Source organism: Varanus komodoensis, unplaced genomic scaffold (assembly GCF_004798865.1).
Source record: "Varanus komodoensis strain SLA01 unplaced genomic scaffold, ASM479886v1 scaffold1, whole genome shotgun sequence".
NCBI classification, from domain to species: domain Eukaryota; kingdom Metazoa; phylum Chordata; class Lepidosauria; order Squamata; family Varanidae; genus Varanus; species Varanus komodoensis.
Genome location: NW_025335268.1, coordinates 109,536,416 through 109,558,548, shown reverse-complemented (window position 1 = coordinate 109,558,548; position 22,133 = coordinate 109,536,416). Strand labels below are relative to the sequence as shown.

The 22,133-nt window shown below is 42.4% G+C and overlaps 1 protein-coding gene across 6 annotated transcripts in view; it reads left to right on the top strand.

Annotated features, from left to right (window-relative positions):
- FGFR2 (fibroblast growth factor receptor 2) overlaps positions 1-22,133 on the top strand; it is a 130,899-nt gene that overhangs the window by 38,878 nt on the left and 69,888 nt on the right. For all 6 annotated transcript variants that reach the window (XM_044440178.1, XM_044440174.1, XM_044440172.1 and 3 more), the window contains 2 exons: positions 171-340; positions 15,593-15,716. In XM_044440178.1, coding sequence (XP_044296113.1) covers positions 171-340; positions 15,593-15,716 — 294 coding nt within the window. The remainder of the gene's footprint in view (positions 1-170; positions 341-15,592; positions 15,717-22,133) is intronic.

Genomic DNA, 22,133 nt, shown 5'->3' with positions numbered 1-22,133 from the left:
TATATTTTGCCAAAGGCAACATGAATCAACAGTGTATAACACCAACACTCCTGTAAAGCATGTTGTGTTTCATTGAAAATCCATACTAATAACAAGGCATTGTGTTGGAATCTGAGTCCATTGCAGTTTATAGATTTTTCCTCCCCATTTGTGTTCCTTCTTGGAAACAGAAGCACCTAAGTGGACACAAACTGAAAAGATGGAGAAGCGATTACATGCAGTCCCAGCAGCTAACACCGTGAAGTTCCGTTGTCCAGCTACCGGAAACCCCCTACCAACCATGAGGTGGTTAAAAAATGGAAAAGAATTCAAGCAAGAACATCGTATTGGTGGATACAAGGTAAGAACCCTATTAATAATACTCTGATTTAAGTGATTCCAGATAGGTTTGCTGGGATGGTGGTGTGTTTAGATCTATCACTATTTAGATTATTTTGCATCAGTTTGCACTGGTTTGAATTTCTTAACTTAAGTTTTATTCCTGTTGATTATTTATATGTTCTTTCATCTTTTGCATTTTAATTGTATTATTTTATTTATATTATCTGTTGGCAATTTTATTTCAATTGCCACCCAGAAAGAATGATGCTAATAGGCAGCCTTTAAATAAAAGTAATAAATAAATAAATATTCATGTTTAGACTGACAAAAGTTTAACAACTTTCACTATTCTCCAGGCAGCAAGTTCGCTGGATGTTGTATGGCTTTTTTCTGCCCTTTCCCCTCTCTGCTTTACCAAAGAAGAAGGCACATCCATGGCTCTCGTTAACTAAAAGGATTGTAGCATTAATATACAATATTTAATATACAGGAAGCTCCTGATTTGATCTCGGCTATCACCATTTGGGGCTGGGAAAGACTCCTGTTTGTAACCCTGGAGAACCATTGTCAGTCACTGGAGAGGTTGCAGAGTTACATGGACTTGTGCTCTGACTCCAGTGTAGGAAAGAGTCTTACCTGGTCTGTCAATCAATCTATCAGTCCCTGTCAAATCTCAGCTCTGAAGCCCTGTGGTCCAAGTGTTCCCCTCTGCTGGACAACAGTGGCTCTAACTACAGCGAGTTTCTGTGGCTGAAGCACATCTGATCATCTAAACAAGATAGATTTTGCTTCTCTTCATCCTTTTAAGAGCTTTTTGCTTTCCCCTTTTATCTGTTTCCTGATTTTATATGAGCCATTTATCAGACACAGTGGACAGTTCTGTTGCTGAGAATAATGAGTTAATATTAAAACAACAGGGAAACAAATACCACTTTTCTATAAGATTCTTCATAGCTGTGTACTTAACAGTTTGTGCTTTTTGAGCGATGACAGCCCAGAATATTCCAATGCAAAAGTATCATAAAACAAAGCAAAACTAAACCTTATGGCTTGGTGATTGCAGTACACTTCATAAAAGAGCAGGAAGACTATTTTAATGGATTTTATGGTCTGTGAAATAGATGCGGGAAACAAAGATTTGAGGGAAATTAAATGCAATTACTTGGAATGGTTTGCTTGAATTTCAAGTAGCATCAGATCAATGGCTTTTGTTTATATGGTCAGTTACTGATTAGAAAGAACAGCTAGAGAGGTTAGTTAGAGTGCCAAGACAGAGTTAATGTCAAACCTTTAGGTACCTACTAGGGTCAGGGATAGCCCTTCACCTCCAGGATTTGGCCATGTTGCTTTTACTTAAGCTAAGACGTGGATACGTGCTTTAAAAGAAGATGAAAAACAAAACATCTCTGGCAAAAAACCCTTCTCAAACAAACAAAATCCTTTTCCACACACAAGGAGCATGCACTAAAGAAATCTATACGCAGAATTATGGGCCTAATCCAGTTGAACCTCTTTGCATACAAAATAGTCCAGCAAGCATACTTCCAGCTTTTAGCAGAATCGTCAGTGGGAAGAGGGCCAGTGGAAGGGGATTCCTATGTGCAGAGCAGTGCACAGGATGAGGCAGGATGGATGCAGAGGGCAAATGGGGTCATGATTCTCACTTGTACACAGAGAAGTCCAAATTATCCTTTTGAATATGTTTAATTAAATACACTATTTATATCTTTATGTACCTTTTTCTTCAGTGAATTGTCATCTAATTTCAGCTTTTTGGCCGCTAATGTAGGTATTAGCTTTCTTCACTGACTCTGACTTGTAGTTCTTACCAAATCTTCTTACTAAATCCACCCCAGCATTGACTTTCCATTCCTTCAGCACCTGGTCACTGCTTTCTTACTTTCTTTCTGAAGCTTGTGTTTGATGGATCAACTTTTCTTTCTTAGCTGTGTGCTGATCAATGGACCTTATGGAGCTGCTGTTGTCTAAATATACTGCAGATACAGTCCTGTAACGACCATCCATGCCACAGTTCATATTGAAAGGAAACCACTGATAGAAAATATCAATACAGATCAGATTTTTGGTGGAGTTTCTCATACTTGTAGTCTAGCATGGTGGCTCACAGAGGTTTTCGATATCAGCTCCCATCAGCCTTACCTGACAAGGCAAGTGGTCAGGAACCCTGGGAGCTGCAGTACAAAACACCTTTAGGGACTACGTAGTGGGGAAAAGTGCAGTAACCTTCCTGAAGTGGGTAATGTCTCCCCCTCCCTTACGTTAGCCTCCATCACACAGGCATGGTCAGTAATTATGGGCAATGGACCTGCAGGTGTAGCTCCAAAGTAACTCACAGAACTCAAGTTCTGACAAGGAAGCATGTAAATTTAGGTAAAACAAAGCAGTAGAGTCAAGTCTGGAAAGCAAACTGGACCAACCAAGTCATTCTGGGCAGGATCTGAAGTAGCTAGGTGTGCATTGAGGCAGATTATAACAGCATGGAGCATGACTTAGCCATGGCAGCTAGACTGCTCCCCAGGGGAGCCAATTTTCCTTAAGGATGGTTGGTGAGGGCTACAGCACTAATATCCCTGTGGTGCCTGAAAGGGCTTTCTAAAGCCCACCATTAGCTTCTTTCTCATAATGTGAATTCTGCAAATATGAATGCATGCACAAATAGCAACCAAATCAACAATGGTCAATTTGTCCCAGCTGTTTACTGCGCTCTGTGATTTTCTTATTAGGATATGTTAAAGGCCTTACAAAAAAATGTGGATAAGCTCTGAAGCACATGCCTACTGCAAATGCTTTACATGCAACAGGCTTATATCTTTTATTTTTTCCTCTCCAGCCAGATTTTCTATAGGACGTGCCATTTTTTCCCAGAGAAAAAGGTGTGCACATGTGAACATTAATTAATGAAGTAGACATTTCTGACTACATTTGCTTACCTCATAAAATATGCGGGTGCACCTGGTAACACCTCCTGCCTTTCGTAATACCAGAAAGCATAAATGAGTTGGCTGCCATTCAATGTTGCACTCTTGTCTTAGGGATGGTAGAGCAAAATGGAGCCAATTAAAGATGTCAGTCATGTCTTGGAACAGAAGAGAAACGGTGTTCTCTTTTAATAAATATTCTGCCTTTTGGGGAATAACATAAAGGTGTTTTTCTCAAAGAAGACTGTAATCGCATACATACTTAACTGAAAGTATGCCCTTACCTCTGAGTAGACATGTATGGAATTGCACAGCACAAAACACAGCACAAGTGTGGACTATTTATAGTTTAAATGCAAAGGCTGGAGATCCAAAAGAACCAGACTACTAGTCCTGCACAGCCCAGGTGTGTTCGGGCTTGGGTTACTTCAGCAGTTGCTAGTCCCGCTTTCTGCTCCCACCCCCTGCATCCCCATAGGAAGTCAGTTCTGAAATGCAGACACTTGCAAAAGCACTTTGTACAGTGTAAATTATGTGCCCCTAATGTATTATAAGGGGAAAAAATCCTACTTGGCACGCCCAAAACTTTGAATGTGCCTAAGACAGCTTTTTATATTGTCCAGTTGTAAGAACTGTATACAATTCTTGTGCTTGGGTCAGTGCAATTCAGCATTACCAGATTAAGGACTTTGCTAGTAAGGCTGCTGAGATTTTCCATTACAGTAGTTTGTAGGATTTCTGGCAGTCAATAGTCATCCCAATCATGGATTAATAGGGGGACAGCAGGCTGTTTATTCCACAACACATTTGCAATGTGCCTATGCATGGATACACGCTGCCCTATCTGGAAGCCTTTATACATCCCCTGTGCACAGACACTGAATGAACTGAACTGCCCAGAAGTCTGAGAGGGGCTAATATGCCATTGCAATGTAGGACAGATAAGTGGTATCAGTGGGCTTTTGTTTTTCCTAAGTGAAAACTGATTGCATTAGCATCTCTGCTTTCAAGCTGTCAGAGAATTAGCTACCTTTCCATCCTCTCTGATAGCTTCAGTACTTCTGTATCATACAAAATTGGTCCAATAAAAGAATATCAGTCCTATTGGTTTGTATTTCCCATCTGGGTAGTTGTAGTTTATGTTTCAAAATGACTGTGAGTGTTTCTAGTGTGTAGTAAATCTGCTAGTCCAGCTATAGCATCATATCCCATCTACATTCATAATGAGCAAAACATAATGTGATGCAGGAAAATAATTATTGATTAATTTTATTTAAGTATTTGTGTGTCACTTTTCTGCCCACAAATGCCCTCAAAGCAATGCACAATATAATCCAATAAAATCTAAAACAACAAAACAGAATGCTCTTTAAAACAAACCAGACACAAATTTAAAAGCCAAAGGTCTGGTGAAACAATACATAGACTTTTTACTGCCTGTCTAAACTTTAAGAGAGAAAGAACTTCTTCCCAAAAAGTAGTTTGGAAGGAAGTTCTACATTTGAGATGCTTCTACAGAAAAAGTTTTGTCTTTCATACCCAGCAATCTTAACTCTCTTGTTGGTGCCACATGCAACAGGACCTCTAAACCCTGCTCGCTGCCTGATGATAAGCTGCCACTGGGTTCACACAATACAACAACCTGTTGGGAGGCTTGCATGACAGGATGCACCACACTGCGTAGAAAGCTGTGCAGTGTGGCTTGCAAGCTGTCCTGATATACCTGATGAGTCAACCGTCAGACGCATCAGGGGTTTGGTGCTTCCTCCTCCTTCCACGGATATCCCCGGGGTCCTGCGGGCACACCGAGGCTCCCCACTCCCTGCTGCTGTTTCTCAGTGGTGGTAGGCAGTGGGCAGGAGCAAGGATTGCCAACAGGCAAGCAGGCCACTGGGCATCTGGTGATGATCAGGAGGAGTGAGCATCTCTCAGCCCAGTTTGCAAGGAGCTCGTGCAAGCCGGGATGAGGTGCATTCCCCCTGCTGTGAGCTGCAGAGCCTGTGCTGCTATGGCTGCAAGCTGAACACGTGGCATGAGGTGGGCTGATCTTTAGTCTGTGCTCCCACTACCAAGCAAAGTGGTGGCGCAGCTTAGAGGCAGCCGCCTGCAATCGCTGACTGCAGCTTCCTTCACTCCATGCACCGCTGTCCTGAGCACGTTGGGGGTGGGTGTCAGTGGCACTTACTGGTAGCCACTTGCCAAGCGGTTCTGTACAATTTGGCTTAGCCCAGGAGTTGTTACGTTGACCAGGTTCAGGCCGCTCAGGAATCCTGGGGTGGTGAAGAACCTGGCACCCCCCTCCCCCCGGCCACAATCTGTTGTGTATAAATTCAGAAGCTGGGTTTATGAGGCATCCTGAAAGATCCCTTGTGGGTTTGCATGATGCACCCCATCTATAACTGAGATGACCACAGAAGTCATATTATATGAGCCCACTCATTGTCTGTGGTTGCTTAGGTCATCCATCTTAAAATGGTCATGTATGGTTTTGTGTTTCAGTGCTGCAGAACTGAGGAAAATAAGGGAACCAAAAGAAAGGGGGAACACTTCTCAAGTCAGCCATACTGCAGGTGGGAAGGAAGGCCTGAAATCACTAAAGTTGGCACCTTAAAAAGGACTGTCAGAAAAGCACCATTCTGTGATGGTGCACAAACACCTACTAAAGAGCTGAAATACTAATAAAAAATAAATCACCCAGACTTTAGTTTGAGTTTTTAGCTGGATCGTGTGCAGGTGTGAACTGACACGATGCTTTCTCAGACTTTGCCAGTTTTACCATGGCACGAAGTCTAGCTAAAGTCTGAAGGCAACCTTTTTGGAGAAGAGAGTTTCTGTCAGAGTGAAAAAGAAAAGTGGCTCTTGTAGAGTTTGCCTTGAGAATGTCTCAGCTTTATCAAAGGGACACCACTTCAGAAATTATGAGAATAAAAAGCTGAATAGAAATATATATCGCTATACATGCATATGAAAAATGGAGAGAGTTGAGCCACTCTAAAATTATTGACAACTTACACATAATAATCAGTGATTATTAATAATAAGACTTAATAAACTTAATAACATTCCATAATAACATTTCACACTCCACTCCCAATGGACTTGAATAAGATACCTGCACTAAGGAAGTTACATGCAGCAACAACATGTGTGTTGAGAAAATTTGATATCCCCTTAACAAAAGCACACCCCTGAGAAGCAACAAGAATGGCCTACAACAAATGAGAAACAGATGCAGGTGTATGTATGTGAAAAGAGCAAAAAGTGTAGAAAAGATCCCTTTTGATCAGGAATACCCCAATGTTCAGGGTGCAGCCTTAATGAGGGATGCAGAGCATCGTGCCTGCAGGCCACAGCTAGCTCTGGGGTTCCCCACAAGGCCACACGCCTTCCCATGGGACCATCTCCTTTCCTCTACCATTTCTGGCTGGGTGGAGGCTCCCAGCTTTTGCTTGCTTTTCTCCCGTTCTAAAAGGCTGAAACCTCTCTCCTGGTAGCAAGAGCTTTTAAAAACATCGTGGCATTTTTGGTCTTACTCCTTTGCCTTTGGTCCCACCCTCCACTGGAATGCCACCTCTGTAAGCTTTGCCAAAATTGAAATCAGCCCTTGGGCTAAAAGATATGCAGTACGCCTTGCCTAGATGCAGCAAAAAACCTGCATTTGAAGCCTCTGATGCTAAGTGCCTGACATAACATACCGTGCAGGAGAAAATCGTATCTTTCTGGGTAAAAGAAGTTCCTCTCAAACTCTTCTTCCTTTCTTCTGCTCCTTAAATATCTGCATTGATTTGAGACTTGGGCCTCTCTCATACTCTCATCTGTGCATGTACCTGAGCTTTTGAGACAACATTTTCTCTGAGCAGTGGTGGAGCCTTCAAATTTGGTATTCAGCTTGCATGAATTTTCATATTCTGCAGTTGGTAAGTCACACAAACCGTTTGTTGGTGTTGCTGTTTTTCATATCAGATTTATGACCATTCTGGTTTGTTTAACTGGAACTGGTCTGTACTACATAGATGCTTACAGCAAAATAAGAATAATTGACAAGATACATATTTATAAAATAGAGCAATAATGAGGCTCTATTGATCAAACCTAGTGAGTTTGGAGAAGCACTATGCAGTTGTTATGGTTTTGTTTTGGCAGAATGTTTAAATCAGGGGAAATATGGGTTGCTCAGTATGTTAGCTGCCTAATACTAAGTCCCTGTGTGGATTAAAAAGTCATCTGTTGAACTGCATTCAGCAAAACATATCAAATAGGCAGATTTTGTAAATCAGATGGAAGGTAACTTCCCTCATTTTATAGGTGCCATATTTCTAACAGACACATTCATAATCCAGACAGCCACTAAAAGATACAAGACATCTAGAATTACAGTAGAATACTGATATCTGCCCTTTTCTTTCCTCTCTCCCTTTTGAGTGGATTCCAGCCTCATGTTTTGACACAGCTTAATAAGCTAGGAGACAGAAAATCCAAAATTCCTTATCTTTGCTGTCTTTTTCTTTCTTGAAGGGAGAGAATCCTCCCCTTTAAAAAAAGATAGTAAAAAGTGAGTTAATAGTTAACTTTTGCTATTTATCCCTTTGTTTTATTCGTTTCATAGTTTAGTTTTGTGCTGGATGTGGAGCACAACTGATACTCTACATAGGGATGTCTAACTCAGAAGTTACTTCTGCAGTGACTGACTGTTTGTTTTTTAAACATTTGGAAACTCTTAGGTTTTCCAAGATATGTGGAGAGGTCATATTTCAAAGAGCTGTTGCCTTCTTTCTTTTACAATTTGACTTGTGTGTGGTTCTGCCCACTCCCCCTCCCTGCACACATGGCAGTGGGTCTTTTGAAGAATTTCTGTCATTTTTCGCCCCCCAGTGTGGGCCTTAGCAAGATAATGCAGGCCACTAAGAGAGAACAAGATTCTTTGCTTTCTCACCTCCCAGAAAGTAAATTGAGTCCTATCGGTTTTTAGTGTTATAAGTATTAAAAGAGGTGTTTGTTTCCACAGCTGTGTTTTGATAAGCTATATTACCACAGCCCTTTTTACACACTGGAGTTTGGCTTGGGTAAATATATGATAGTTTTCAATCTGTAACTGTAAACCTATAGGAGCCACGTACACATTCATCTTATTTTGTGGAAATGAATATCTGCAGTAAGTCAGTAAGACTTACTTTCATTAGTCTGCTGCTTGATGCATGATTTCAGGGTCTGATAATGTTCCATGTTCATTTCTGGGACAGAAATCAGTTATGATTCATGGTGAAAAATTTTGCATGCAGGGCTAGATTAGCCATTAACGCACAATATGCAGTTAACTACAATCCTATAAACGTGTACTCTGTGGTAAGTCTCTTTGAATATCGTGGGGCATACTTTTATGTAAGAAGGTATAAGGAGGAGCCTCAGCTTGCCATCTTAAACACATTTAGGACCAAACTACATGTTACACTGATTGTGTAATGTGCAGCTGGGGCTGATAGTTTTCTTTAGTGTACTTTAGTGTACCTGACCCTATTTGGGTCAGGATCGGCATATACTGGGACAAGAAAATTAACTTCTCTCCAATCTGTTTCCATCCTGAAATTACCCTCCAGCTAGTGGGGAGGGGTTTAAGGGGAGAGACATTGTTTCAGTTGAGTCTTCATTGTCTCAGTTTTAACCTTCCTGGGAAGAAAAATTGGTGTGTGTGTGTGTCTGTGTGGCAGAGGGGAGGTTAGTATTCCCCTCTCACTAGTCCCACTTTGAACTGGGCCCATCACAAAGGACTAACAGGCTCAGTTATATGCTGTAGAGTTGACACCCTTGGCGTATAACTCAGTGGGACTTGCTCCTTGTATGCACGCACAAGATTGGGCTGTAAGTGTACACCTTGCTCTAGTGTGCTGAGCCCATCTCTCTGCAGATCAGCCTGTCTAACAGAGTGTCTTTTCAAAACACTTGGTATCTTTAAAAAACCATTCAAAATACAGTGGCTACTTTTTATCACTTAGAAAAGATTAGCGACCATCTTTCCATCGCCTGTGGAAAAGTCATGCAAATTTCACCCAAACTGTGGGGATGTCAGCCTTTTAGTACTGCACAAGAAAAAGAGATACAATATATATCCTGGATATCACCCTATGCCTACATCACCCATGTGCTCCACTGTTGTTTCTACATGCTGTTCAGAAGAGGACCCCAGCACAGTTCTGAGATCAGCAGGTGATTTGCAATTGTCATTCACGGAATGTGAATCCCTGCTAAAGAGAGATGTTAGACATTCAGAACAACTAACCACTTTCCAGATGTTGAATCAGCAAGGTAAAGGGAAAGTGCCTGGTTGCCTGTGACAGCTTGTTGTCGTAGCCATTTTGGTGAATGAGAAACCTTATTGTGCAGCTTCACCTCTGTCAAACTTTGATGACTCACTTCTTTTGTCTTCTTGTGCTCACAAAACAATGGAACCTGGAGGTCATCCCATGAAATTGAGTAGTGGGAGATTCAGGACAGATACACAGAAGTAGTTCTTCACACGACATGTGGTTAAACTATGGAACTCAGTACAAGATGCATTGATGACCATCATCTTGGGTGGCTTTAAAGGTGGTTTAGAGAAGTTCATGCTGGATAAGTAACTGCTAATGAGTGCACTAGTTTGTGGAACATGAGCAAGGAGGAGCTGATATGATCCTGTTCTTCCTGTGGACTTCTGAAAAATATCTGGTTGGCCAGAATGGAAATTGAAGACTGGCCCATATAAGCCTTCAGTCTGATCCAGCACAGTTCTTCTTATGTTCTTAACATGCATGGGGAGTTATTCATGAAGGTGTTTATTGCTTATTACTATATCTTTGCCTTGCCTTACTTCATCTGCCCTTAATGACATTCCCATGGCCAAGAGATGGGATTGAATCTGCACTCACTTTCTAGCACTAAGATACATCATATATTTATAAACATTTTATATTTAACATCATATGGATGTTAAAAATTACCACAATTCTCTTTAAGTCAAAGTCTGAAAATGGACATTGAAGCTGATTTAGAAAACCTAATAAAAGATGGCTGTATTAGTATTACCCATGGTGCAGCTGCAACATGGCACTGACAGACTTTTTGCCATGATTAAGTGTTTGAGAAAAAATGTGCCAGATTGCATGTAATTAGACCTGGGGCCTTGAGAAAGTGAGTAAGCATGCTGCCTCCTGCCCACTTGCTGCTTCCACTTTGCCTTTGATTTGGAAAGCAACCCAGGAATACCTTATTCCTTCCAGTATGATGTGCAGTTGGAACTCTGGGATTTTCAGGGGGAAATAATGTAGAGATTTGACCCATGGTTTGTGATTGGGTTTCTTCACTGTCGCTTGCCTGAAGCTGAACTCAACCTTGGTTTAATTAATTAACCCATGTTTGGTTGTTAAGTTTGAATTAAGTTACTATGTTTACACCTAGCCTATGTTGGCATTGCATTTAAAAACTAGGCTTTTATGTAGAACAAAGACTCTTCTCTCATATGAAAGTTAGTTTTTATAAATGTTCAACACATTTTAATGGTGGATAATGGATTATGCTCACTGGATCTTACTATGGATTCCTTCACTTCTTAGGTGATCATTTTAAAAAAGATGCTGTGTTTAAATAGCTGAGCAAAACATTTACACTAAAAAGATTTAAAATCAAATTGAAGCAAATATGTTCAACAAAATCCATATATGTCAAGTCTTAGATCTCTGTAGAAATCCTCCACTGCAAATATTTTGTTGCAAACTTGGAATTTGTCATAACATTTGGCAATGTAAATATTGTCTGCAGGTTCCATTAGCTGTGTTTCTAGTTACTGTAAAATAATCTTACTCAGCATATTGTCATTTCGAGCCTTGAGATGAATTGTGTTTTGAACTTGTCAATACCTGCTCTAGGGAGTCAGGGTATTTGTCTTCACCTCACACCACTTTCCTTTTAATTAAAACAACATTTGTCTGCTATCCTGGTCTGGCAGGTATAGGGCAAATGTCATTCTGCAGAACAATATCGGGGTTGGCTTTGTAAACTGATGAATTGTACTGTCATTGGTCATGGCTTACTCTAGTCCATTCAGGTACCCACTCATCTAAGAGATTTTCTATCAGAACCCATAATTTTGCTCTGGTGCACCACTCTCTGGAGTTATGTTTACTGGATGCCCGCAAATGGACACTCAAGCTTCCCTAGGCAGAAACGTTGGCCCCCACTGAAATAGCTTAAACTTCTAGCAGGCGTAATTGTACTTGTTTGATATGGTATCCTTTTAAATTCATATTTGTTAAGGCATGATGTCAGAGTTTAGAATAGGACCCCATAAAGCCAGCAACTGGATTTTTAATGGTAGAATACTTCAGTGATCTTCTTTTTTATTTGTGGTTTTGTATAGTAACGATAACTGGGTGTGAACTGAGTGTGAAACATCTCTTTGGCTGTGTTTATATCTTCAACATTGCCAGCATATACATGGGGTTCAATGCCCTTGACAAAATGTAGTTTTTCCAGAGGTGTTACAAACTTACAACAAAGATGGGACATGGATGATAGAACCTATGAATGAAAAACTGAAATGAGGTTTCTAAGAATTAAAAAAAAAAACATAAATGTGGATAATCGAAGTGGAGCACAAAGAAATGGGGTGTGGATGGTACTAGCATGTGGCAGAATGAAGGGGCCACTTGGGGAGCAAACCCAGGAACTGTAGCTTGGTGTGGAAGGGCTGAGCTGTGTGTGCCCATTATAGCTTTGCCTATGCTTCTGAGCTAACCTGCTTCCCTCAGATAGACCAGAGGACTTTCCGTCATCAGTACTGAAGTAAGATTGCCATTTATTCCTGGCCAAGGCCTTTCACCCTTGCTGTGAAGCACTTGGGGCTAATTGTCCACCAGGCACCTTGAAGAATGGTGTAGGACCACAGTGGCCAAGTGTGGATGCAACACAACAGAGGGAGGCAGGATTTCTCTGAGCAGGAGCTCTGGAGTGGGGGCCCATCTCTTGCCCATCACAGGCCGTTCTGATAGATTTGTCTGATTCTAAGGAGGAGGAGCAAGGAGCAGTGAAGACTTTGAACTTTCAAGGTTACCTAGAGAATTTTCTCAGGTGTTGACCTGCTTCACAGGGGTGGAAGAATTTTCAGGAGGGCAGGGTGAGCATATGTAAGACCCAGTAAGGAGGTGATGGGAAAAATGAGCTGCCCCGTTAGAGGGTCTTCACTGTTCCCACCTTCTTGCTCCTAAGCGGCAAGAGCCACCCTGAGGATGGAGTCAGCAACTTTACTGAAAGGGAGGGACAGAGGGTAGGATTTCATTTTGGGTTCAACTCTTTACATGGCCAGATGCTTCTCCCTCAAGTTTGGTAGAAGGCTCCTTAGGGTTCATACTGTTTTGTAATTAGTTCAGTTTCAGTAAGAGAAATACAAGTCTGATATTCAAAAGGACCAGCTCACAACAATGATTCCTGGGTGTGAAGGAACATAGCTCAGATTTGAGAAAAACATCCTCTTTTCAAATATGTTGGTGCACGGCTAGTTTGTGTGACATATTTTTTGGAATAATCTCACTATCTGAGGGTATTTTCCTTTGGGGTAAGCAGGTTCCTTTAGAAAGTATCTGTTGGATTCAGCTTGTAATGCATATATTTTGCCAGTGTGTGGCATACCATTTGAGTTCTTCTAGAAGTTTCATTGAGTAATGCAGAGCACTGGCTCCTCAGGACTAGCTTGAAAGAAAGAAAAAGAAAGAACAAAAAGATTACATGCTTTCAGCACTGAGTGACAATCAGGCTTGTGAACTGATGAGGTGGCTGGATTTAAGGACTGATTAGCTGGTTAACATCTTGATCTCCTGGCTTCTGGCACTTCTGTCAGTGAAGAAAAAATAGATCTGGTTAGGTTTTTGCCTTGTCAACAAAATGAATAACTTGAGCAGTTATAAATGTAATTTCTTGACATGGTGTCATAAACAATTTATGCAACTCAAGTGATTATTTGGTATGACGTAAGTAGGCTTAAGTTGTGGGCTAAAATATAGATATAGTATCAATCTTACACAGAATATTAGATGAAAACCCCTCTAGTGGGGATTCCCCCACCCCATCTAAAGCTGGCAATACTCACAAGTCCATATGAGTGATGGTGTTCTCTCTCCAAATTAGTCATCAGAATGGATGCTTTCTCAGACAGAAGTCTGTTATTCTTATTTTCAGACCAGATAGGGTACAGAGCCAGGTTTATCTTGGATACAAAAACTAATGTATGGAGACACATGTCTTTATCTAAATAATCAGGGATGGGGAAGTCTGTAAAATATGACTTTATATCCAGCAGAAATAGGGAACAGTTAATAGAAGACTTTTTGGGTTGTTCACTTGCTTGTGCTAAGGGAGGAATGACGGGACCTTGTGTAGAGCCAAAAGACTCATTTGTATCTTAAGCCAAGATATGATTGTTTGTACTTACTCAATGTCTCTTAGGACATTTTTACACTTTAAGGATCTAGCAAAAGGAGAAGTACAAGGAAGGCTACATTTACTCACTTGGAGTAAACTCCATTGTACTAAGTAAGACTTGTTTCTGAGCAAACATGTATCAGATTGTAAAGTAAGCTTTTTTACTTAACTGTTAAGGGGTCATTATGCTACTGTCCAGTGGAAGATTCATGGGCTCTTGATGTGGATCATCTCATACACTTGGCACATTACATGACAATTTTTGTCTTTCCCAAACATGTGACAGAAATTTCAGCATAATATTGCTGTGTTATGTGGTAGCTTAATAAAACAGCCCTGAGGTTGATGCCAAATTAATCAAACAACCATTTTGGCCTCTGCTGTGGGCTGCATGCATCTGCCACATCCACATTTGCTGCTCACACTTCACCACAAGAACTGTTGTATGCACTCTGTGAACTGAATGGTTTGAATTCCATGTAGGACTGAAGTGTGTGAACAGTGTGTCCCAGGCAGACATTTTAGAATGTTTCTTTTACCCTTTCAGTCTTCCCTTTGCCTGCCATGCACTTGGCCATGCACAACACAATAAATGTGGGTCTGCTGGAACAAATGTTTGCTAAGACTAAAGTCTTGATTCTTCAGAGACCATTTCCTGGTATCTAATAATTACCTGACTGTAAAAAGGCAAACCCAACACTTAATCATGGACCAATGATGATCATTTGCCTGGATCTGATTATTATGCTGATAAATGTGAAATGCAAGACATTAAAACGAGAAGAAAACAAGATCTTCTTTCATTTGCCTTAAAGTTTAAAGGCTGCACTTTTGCAGCCCAGTTCCAGCAGCATAGGTGCCTTCCTGCCTAGTAAGACTATTAGGAAATCAAGAAATTGTATATAAGAATAACTATTGTATCCAAATAAGGACATAAATGTGCACTGGTTGTGTATACTATGAAAGAATATGGTACACAATGGGAGTGTACCCCATTGGGAAGTGCAGCTGTTCTTTAAAAAGTGAGATATCTCTGGAAATAGAAAGCAACGGTGCAGTGCAAAGTTCTTCCTTGTATGTACTATAGTCATAGTGAACTTGAAAAGGAACCATGACTTCACACAAACAGCAGATGAGAAGGAATGCCTGTTTCTGAACTATCATGTCCAGTTGCAGGTTAGAGCTCACATGACTGACTGAGTGCCCCAAAGACACAGGGACACAGGGACTTTCCTTATCATAAGTCAAGGCCATGGGTCCATTGGTCCCAGTACAGTCTACACAGATCTGGTTTGCATGATCAGTGGCAGCCACCATGGCTTAAATAAGCCACAGTGGGTTGCAGAACATGCTGGGCAGCACTGTGAATATTGAAGTTGTGCTAGGCAGTTCCTGTGACTTATTGTGATGTAAGAACCTGGACATGGTGGGTTGTTACCTTGGGTAACAAGCCACCCAGAAACTACGGGCTGTGGTAGTCATGCCAGCCAGCCCACTGACTAGCAGCAGCTCTTCAGGGATTCAGGCAGGTTTATTTTGTGCCCTGTCTGGAGATGTCAGGGACTGAACCTGAGACCTTTTCCCTGGAATAAAGGCATGCTGCGACTGAACTGTGGTTCTTTGTCTTAAGATAAGCCTCAGAACTCTCAACATAGAAAATTAATGGCTAGAGAGAAAACTTCTAGCCTGGCACACGCCACAGTGCTGCACCTGCTTTGTGGATCTAGTAATATGAGGTATTTCTGGTTTCCTAAATGCTTTAGATGCCTCTTATCCATTGGTAGTAAAACTAGAGAAATTTCAAGGGTTACAATGCATCTTCTTTGTGAACAGAGGAGCAAGGCTGGCACCTGTAGTTCAAAACACTCTTTTTTAAATTCCACCAGGTACGAAATCAGCACTGGAGCCTTATAATGGAAAGTGTAGTCCCATCGGACAAAGGAAACTATACCTGCATAGTGGAGAACATACATGGATCCATCAATCACACATACCATCTCGACGTTGTTGGTGAGTAAATTCCCAATGGCTACAAGTTATCATTTGAAAAATGGTTGTGATTGCTTTTCTTCTTACTCCTCTTTACAAATTAAAATCGACTTGGCATGAAAACATGTGACCTGCTGCAACAAAGTGTTGTAGTGTAGTCTTGTGTTTACTACTTAATCCTATGGCTGAGGAGGTTGAAAAAAAAAGTTAGCATTAAGGACAAGGGTCCCTGCTCAGGATCTTACTAAAATTTACTTGTGTTAATTTTTCATTTGTTTGAATACTTAAACTTGTGCAAGTCTGTATGTGAGCCTGTGGAATATGAGATTTCTAAATGCAACAAAGCATGGAGTTGGAGGGCACGGTTTAAGCAGTTCCATGTCTAGTCTGAAATAGAGCTGAGGACCACATTGTTGGACTGTTGTAAGCACAGTCCTTTAACCAAGTATTTGGGTATTATAGTAAACGATGCTCCAATATTGCTGTACACAACTTTCTTAGCCCAAGTTGCATTATGGTTGTCAGTCCATCCTATTCCCAGATATAACTTGGTTGTATGTATGCATGTTGTATGTATGTATATATAAATTTTAGAGCTGCTTTTCAGCCTAAGTTGGCTTGTAAGGCAATTTACAATTAAAATTTAAAACATTTATTCACCCACTCCTCTACTTAACATTTCACACATTGGGTTTTTAAGTTGCTGATTTGGTTTTTTTGATTTTTTTTTTTAGTCCAGCTACTGCTTGTTCTTTTCATATTTCTTTGTTCTGCAATCCTTGAAGTTACTCAGGTCTGTTAATCTCTGTGTCTTGTATACCTGGTGGTACAGTTCTGGATATAAAGAGGGATCCATAAAGCAAAATAGTGGGAAGCAGAACAGATAACAGGAAATATTTCTTTACAAAGCACATGGTTAAATTAAGAAATTTTCTACCTAAAAATGCTACACTAATTCTACACTTAATTTTTTAGTGATGGCCACCAATTAAAAGAGGATCAGACAAATTGTAGTTGATCAGACTATCAGTGGCTCATAGTCCTGACAGCTATATGCTACCTCTGGATCAGGCTGTATGTAAGCCTGTTATTTGGTTGGGAAGACGCTGTTGCACTTGCGTGTTTTCCATATGCATCCATCTGAGCATCGTGTGGACAGAATGCTGGCCTAGATAGGTCTTTGGATCCTCTTATGATCTTAGAAACTTGAGAAATGCCAACCACTGTTAGAATATATGATTGCTTCTTTAAGGATAGGCCCTTGGCAAAATGTAGTTATTTTTAAATAGCTTGCTTTAATTTATGGGAAGGATTGCCGCTTTAAGACCCAAGGAAGTGTAGTGTCTTGTAGAGTTGTAGATACTTTTTTTTCATAAGCTCCCTATTCAGTGGAGGTTAACTAAGCTGGAGACTAAACCATTTCTGTTTGAACACTTGTTTAAACAATGTTTATTGAAGGTGCAGCTCCAACGGCTGCCAGGAATTGTAGTAAATTGCGTTCCACATCACTCCATCCTGTACAGACCAGCTGCTGAAAGGGTGCAGCTGAATTGTGCTTGCACACCAGGGAGTAGGTGGGTCCACAATATTGATCACCGAAGGAAGCAGAGGGAATATGTACTGTTCTCTCTGAAGACTATTTTCCTTCCCTTTGCAGGGCTTTTGAGAACTGCAAAGCAGAAAGCGGGAAGGGGATGTGTGGGAGGAATAAAACTGCTTTAAAATGGTGGAAATACAAATGCCAAAAGTGTCACTGTCTTCACCCTGGAGTGTCTAGTTATATTGCTTGAAGATTCACCCCCCCCAAAAAAAAATTTCTGTAATCAGAGCAAATATTGAGCAGAAGCCCATCATCTCTTCTTCCTCGTTGAGCTTTTTCAATGCTTTACATTCAAGAATATTCTGCCATTTATTTTTCCTGGCAGAAAATATTAGTGTCTTGCATGAATGAATGGAATGGTAATGAGAGTTATGTCATTTATTGCTAAGTCTGCTACTTTCATAGAGGATCATAAAAGTAAACAGTAAGGCCAAGATTTTCCATCATGGTTAGTGGTTTCTGAGTGCAATGTTTTGTTTTCGTTCTTCTTCTTTTCAGAAATGCACCTTATAAAAACATTAATCTCATTTTCCTAAAGAAATCTATAGTATCTGTAAACACTGGATGCCTTTTAGAAGATGTAGTTTGTCAGTATTGTTTCTTTCTATGTTTATTTAGTAATGGTAGCAACATTATAGAATGTGGAACTTTTTTTTTGTGTTCCATTATATTGAATCATTCGGTGTGTTGAGTGCCTGTTGGTGGTTTCAGGCAGGGCATGATAGGCTTTGTTTGTTGAGTTCTAGGATAGTGGAAATAGAGCCGAGATGCTCCTTAGCCTACAAGTTCTGTCCGCAGGAGTACATTTCTGCGCTCAGTCAGCTACATTGCAGTCACAGTTGTCATTGCTGAGCAGCACCCCATGCTCCAGCACTCTTTAAGGGTCTCTTGCTAATGCTTGCCCTGCACTCTCTTTCACATTGTTTTCTTCCACCCCTTTGTTCTGAGTGATGCCAGCTGGCTGGCTTTAGCCACCGTTTCAGTTTCTCACAATGCCCTGGAATGATGCTATGTCAGGGACATCGTGCAAAATGTAAAAAGCCAGCAGCTAGTGCATTGGAGAAGCACGCCTCGGGTACAGCTGCTGCCACTGCTACCCACTCCTACCAGGTAAGCCCAGCAAGGCTTCATAGAGCCAGAGTGGCGTAGTGGGTAAGAGGCCAGGACTGGGACTCAGGCAATCTGGATGCCAGTTCCTACTCGGCCCAACCTACCCTCACAGGGTTGTTGTTGTGAGGATTAGATTGAGAGGAGGAAGGGGATTATGTAAGCCACCTTAGTGTTCCTAGAAGGAAAACAGGCAGGGATATATATAATGAATGAATGAATGAATGAATGAATGGAGGGGAGCTGCCAGGAGGCACTTTATCCAGGGCTACCTTGAACCCTTATTCATGTAGTAGTGCAGTTTTTCCTGAACCCAGTTCAGAAAGAAGTTGATTAGCTTCATATCTGATCATTTCCTTGTGTAATATAATCATCCCTTGGAAATACAGCATACAAATAAGATGGATCCTAGCATAGACTTCCCTTTGAATTGCTAGGGTTTCTTTCTTTTTTTCTTTCTGAATTGCAAATAAAGTGTTGATTTTACATGGGGACTGTGGTTTGAAGTCTTAGAGTCCAGGAAGGATTATTCAACTTGATAGATTGGCTTCCAGTTTTTCCTGTATAAGTTGTTATGCATTATATATACACATGAGCAGACTGTCACAAACCCTATATGAGTATCTCTAGATTTTCTAGAGTCTAGAAGTCTAAAACGTCTCTAGACTTTTCTCTAGAGAGAGGCTGTGAATATCTCTAGAGAACTAGGTGACACATTTGGTCATATGTCATCAGTGGCCACGGAGTTGCTGGAGATATTCATGGCTTTTCAAGAGATTGACATTCTTGAGAGATAGTCAAGGCTATCGCTAAAAAACTATGTGGCATCTCTAGGGATCTATGCAACACATTTGGCGATGTGCCATCAGTGACAGCCTAGTTCCCTAGAGGTAGGGTATTCACATCTTTTTGTTCTGCAGCATCAGCTTGAGCATACCCAAAACAGCATGTTTCAGGGCATGTGTAGGATGTAGTTTCCCTTTCGTTTGCCTCCGAATAGGAATATGGTGCTACATTCATTAACCAAACACAGATGGTGGTTAGATGACAAATCCAAGAAAAAGGTGGGCTGCTGCAGGAGAGGCGAGGGCCAGGGCACGGCTGCCGACCAGCACTGGGAAGGTACGGCAGCAGGTGATGGTTGTTGGGGACTCCCAGCTGAGGGGCACTGAGTCAGCGGTGTGCCGCCCCAACCTGGAGACAAGGGAGGTTTGCTGCCTGCCGGGCACACGCATCCGGCATGTGAAGGAGAGAGCGGAGCATCTTGTTTGCTCCGGGGATCACCAGCCGCTCCTGGTGATCCATGTGGGCAGAAACGATGTGGCCAGGCAGGGTGTGGTTGGGGCCACCAGGGACTTTGAGGCCTTGGGGAAGAAACTCAGGGAGCTGAAGGCCCAGGTGGCCTTCTCGTCAATCTTACCTGTCCGGGGATTTGGGCCAGGAAGGGACAGGAGGGCCTCCGAGGTGAACGACTGGATTAGGGTGTGGTGCCAGAAGGAATGTTTCGGGTTCCTCGACCACGGCACTCGTTTTCTTGCCAATGGACTTCTGGAAAGGGACAGGTTACACCTCACGAGGATGGGGAAAAGGTCCTTTGGAAATGTTCTAGTGAGCTTCATCTGGAAGACTTTAAACTGAGCGGGGGGGGGCTCAGGCCCCCCAGTAACATGTCTGCACTGGTCAAGTGTGGGGGGAGGATCAGGACTCTGGGAGCAGGGTTTTAGAGATACTGCAGGGACTGACAGGACTCCTAGAGAGAGGGTCCAGGTATCACGGAGGATGGGAGGAAGGAGGAGGCTGGGAACTCCAAGGAAGGGAAGCGGTGGGAAGGAATTGAGGTGCATGTACACCAATGCTAGGAGCATGGGTAATAAGCAAGAAGAGCTTGAAGCTCTCCTGGGAATAGGGGGGGTATGATCTGGTGGGAATCACAGAAACTTGGTGGGATGAAAGGCAAGTCTGGAATGTGAACATAGAAGGGTATCACCTTTTTAGAAAGGAAAGGAAGGGAAAGAGAGGTGGGGCCGTGGCTTTATACATCAGGGAAGGGATAGGATGCAGTGAGATAGAATGCAGCACAGACAGGGATTCAGTAGAGGCAGTCTGGGTGAAACTTAGGGGTTTTGACAGGGAAAGAGACCTGACAGTGGGGGTATGTTATCACCCTCCAGGTCATCTTGAGACCCTGGATGATGTCCTGACAGGCCAGATTCTAAGGATATCTCGGGGGAGAGACACAGTAATTATGGGGGATTTCAATCTCCCGGATATGGCTTGGGAGACTCACTCAGTGGTGACAGCCATGTCACGTCACTTCCTAGAAGCTATTGAGGGAGCGTTTTTCACACAGAGGGTCTGAGAGGTGACGAGGGGGGGAAACATCCTTGACTTGGTCTTGACCAATAGGGAGGAGCTGATAGATGAAGTACAGATTAGGGGAGCTCTGGATGCGAGTGATCACTCCATCCTTTGCTTTGAGATCAGGGGACTGCGGACGGGCAGCAGGTCGGGCACTAGAAGCTGGGACTTCAAGAGGGCCAACTTTGGCCAACTGAAGGCCAGACTGGGGAAAGTCTCCTGGGATAGGTTACTGGAAGGTACGTGAGTTGAGGAGGGGTGGATAGCACTCAAAAGGGAGGTTTTGGAGGCGCAAACCTTGACGATACCTCTAGTCAGTAAGGTGGGGAGCCGGAGGAGAGTGCCGCCATGGATGCGAAAGGAGGTGGTTAGAGGGATTAGACGAAAGAGGAACCTCCGTAGGAAATGGGTACTGGGGGACATAGACAAAAGGGTATACTGGGAGGAGGAGGCCCGTTGCAGAAGGATTCTTCGCAAGGCTAAGGCTGATTACGAGCTGAGACTTGCCAAGAATATCAAAAAGGGCTTCTTTCAGCATGTAAATAGGTAGAGGAAGGGGAGACAAGTGGTGGGACCACTAAATAAGGAGGAAGGAGATCCAGTGACTGATATGAGGGAACAGGCACAGATGCTAAATGACTATTTTGCCTCTGTGTTCTCCCCAGAGAAGGATGGGGGATATCCACATAGGAGATTCGATGAGGCTGGGGACTTAGGGGCACAGATTAGAGTCACCCCCCCTTGAAGTCGAGGGGCTCCTCAGGGCATTGGACATTACAAAGATGCCAGGCCCTGATGGGTTACACCCGAGAATACGTAGAGAGTTGGCAGGGGTTCTCTCACGCCCGCTGGCCTTCATTTTTGAGACCTCGTGGAGAAAGGGAGAAGTTCCAGAAGACTGGAGGGTGGCATCAGGGGTCCCAATTTTCAAAATGGGTAGTAGAAAGGACATGGGGAATTATAGACCGGTTAGCCTTATGTCCATTGTAGGAAAAACAGTGGAAAGGCTCATAATAGAGAGAGATCTAGTGATGCTAGATAGGGAAGGGAGGCTGACAGCCACACAACTTGGCTTCCGCAAAAACAGGTCCTGCCAGACAAACCTTGTGGAATTCTATGACAAGGTTTCGAGATGGCTAGATGGAGGGGGTGCAGTGGATGTGGTATGCCTCGATTTCAGCAAGGCCTTTGACAAAGTGCCCCATATCCTGGTGGAAAAACTGAGGAGTTTTGGGATACACCAAAGCACTGTCTGGTGGATTAGGGCATGGTTGACTGACTGAAAGCAGAAGGTAACCATTAGCGGGGAATCATCGGGATGGCGGCCAGTGACAAGCGGGGTCCCCCAGGGCTCTGTCCTGGGGCCGATCCTA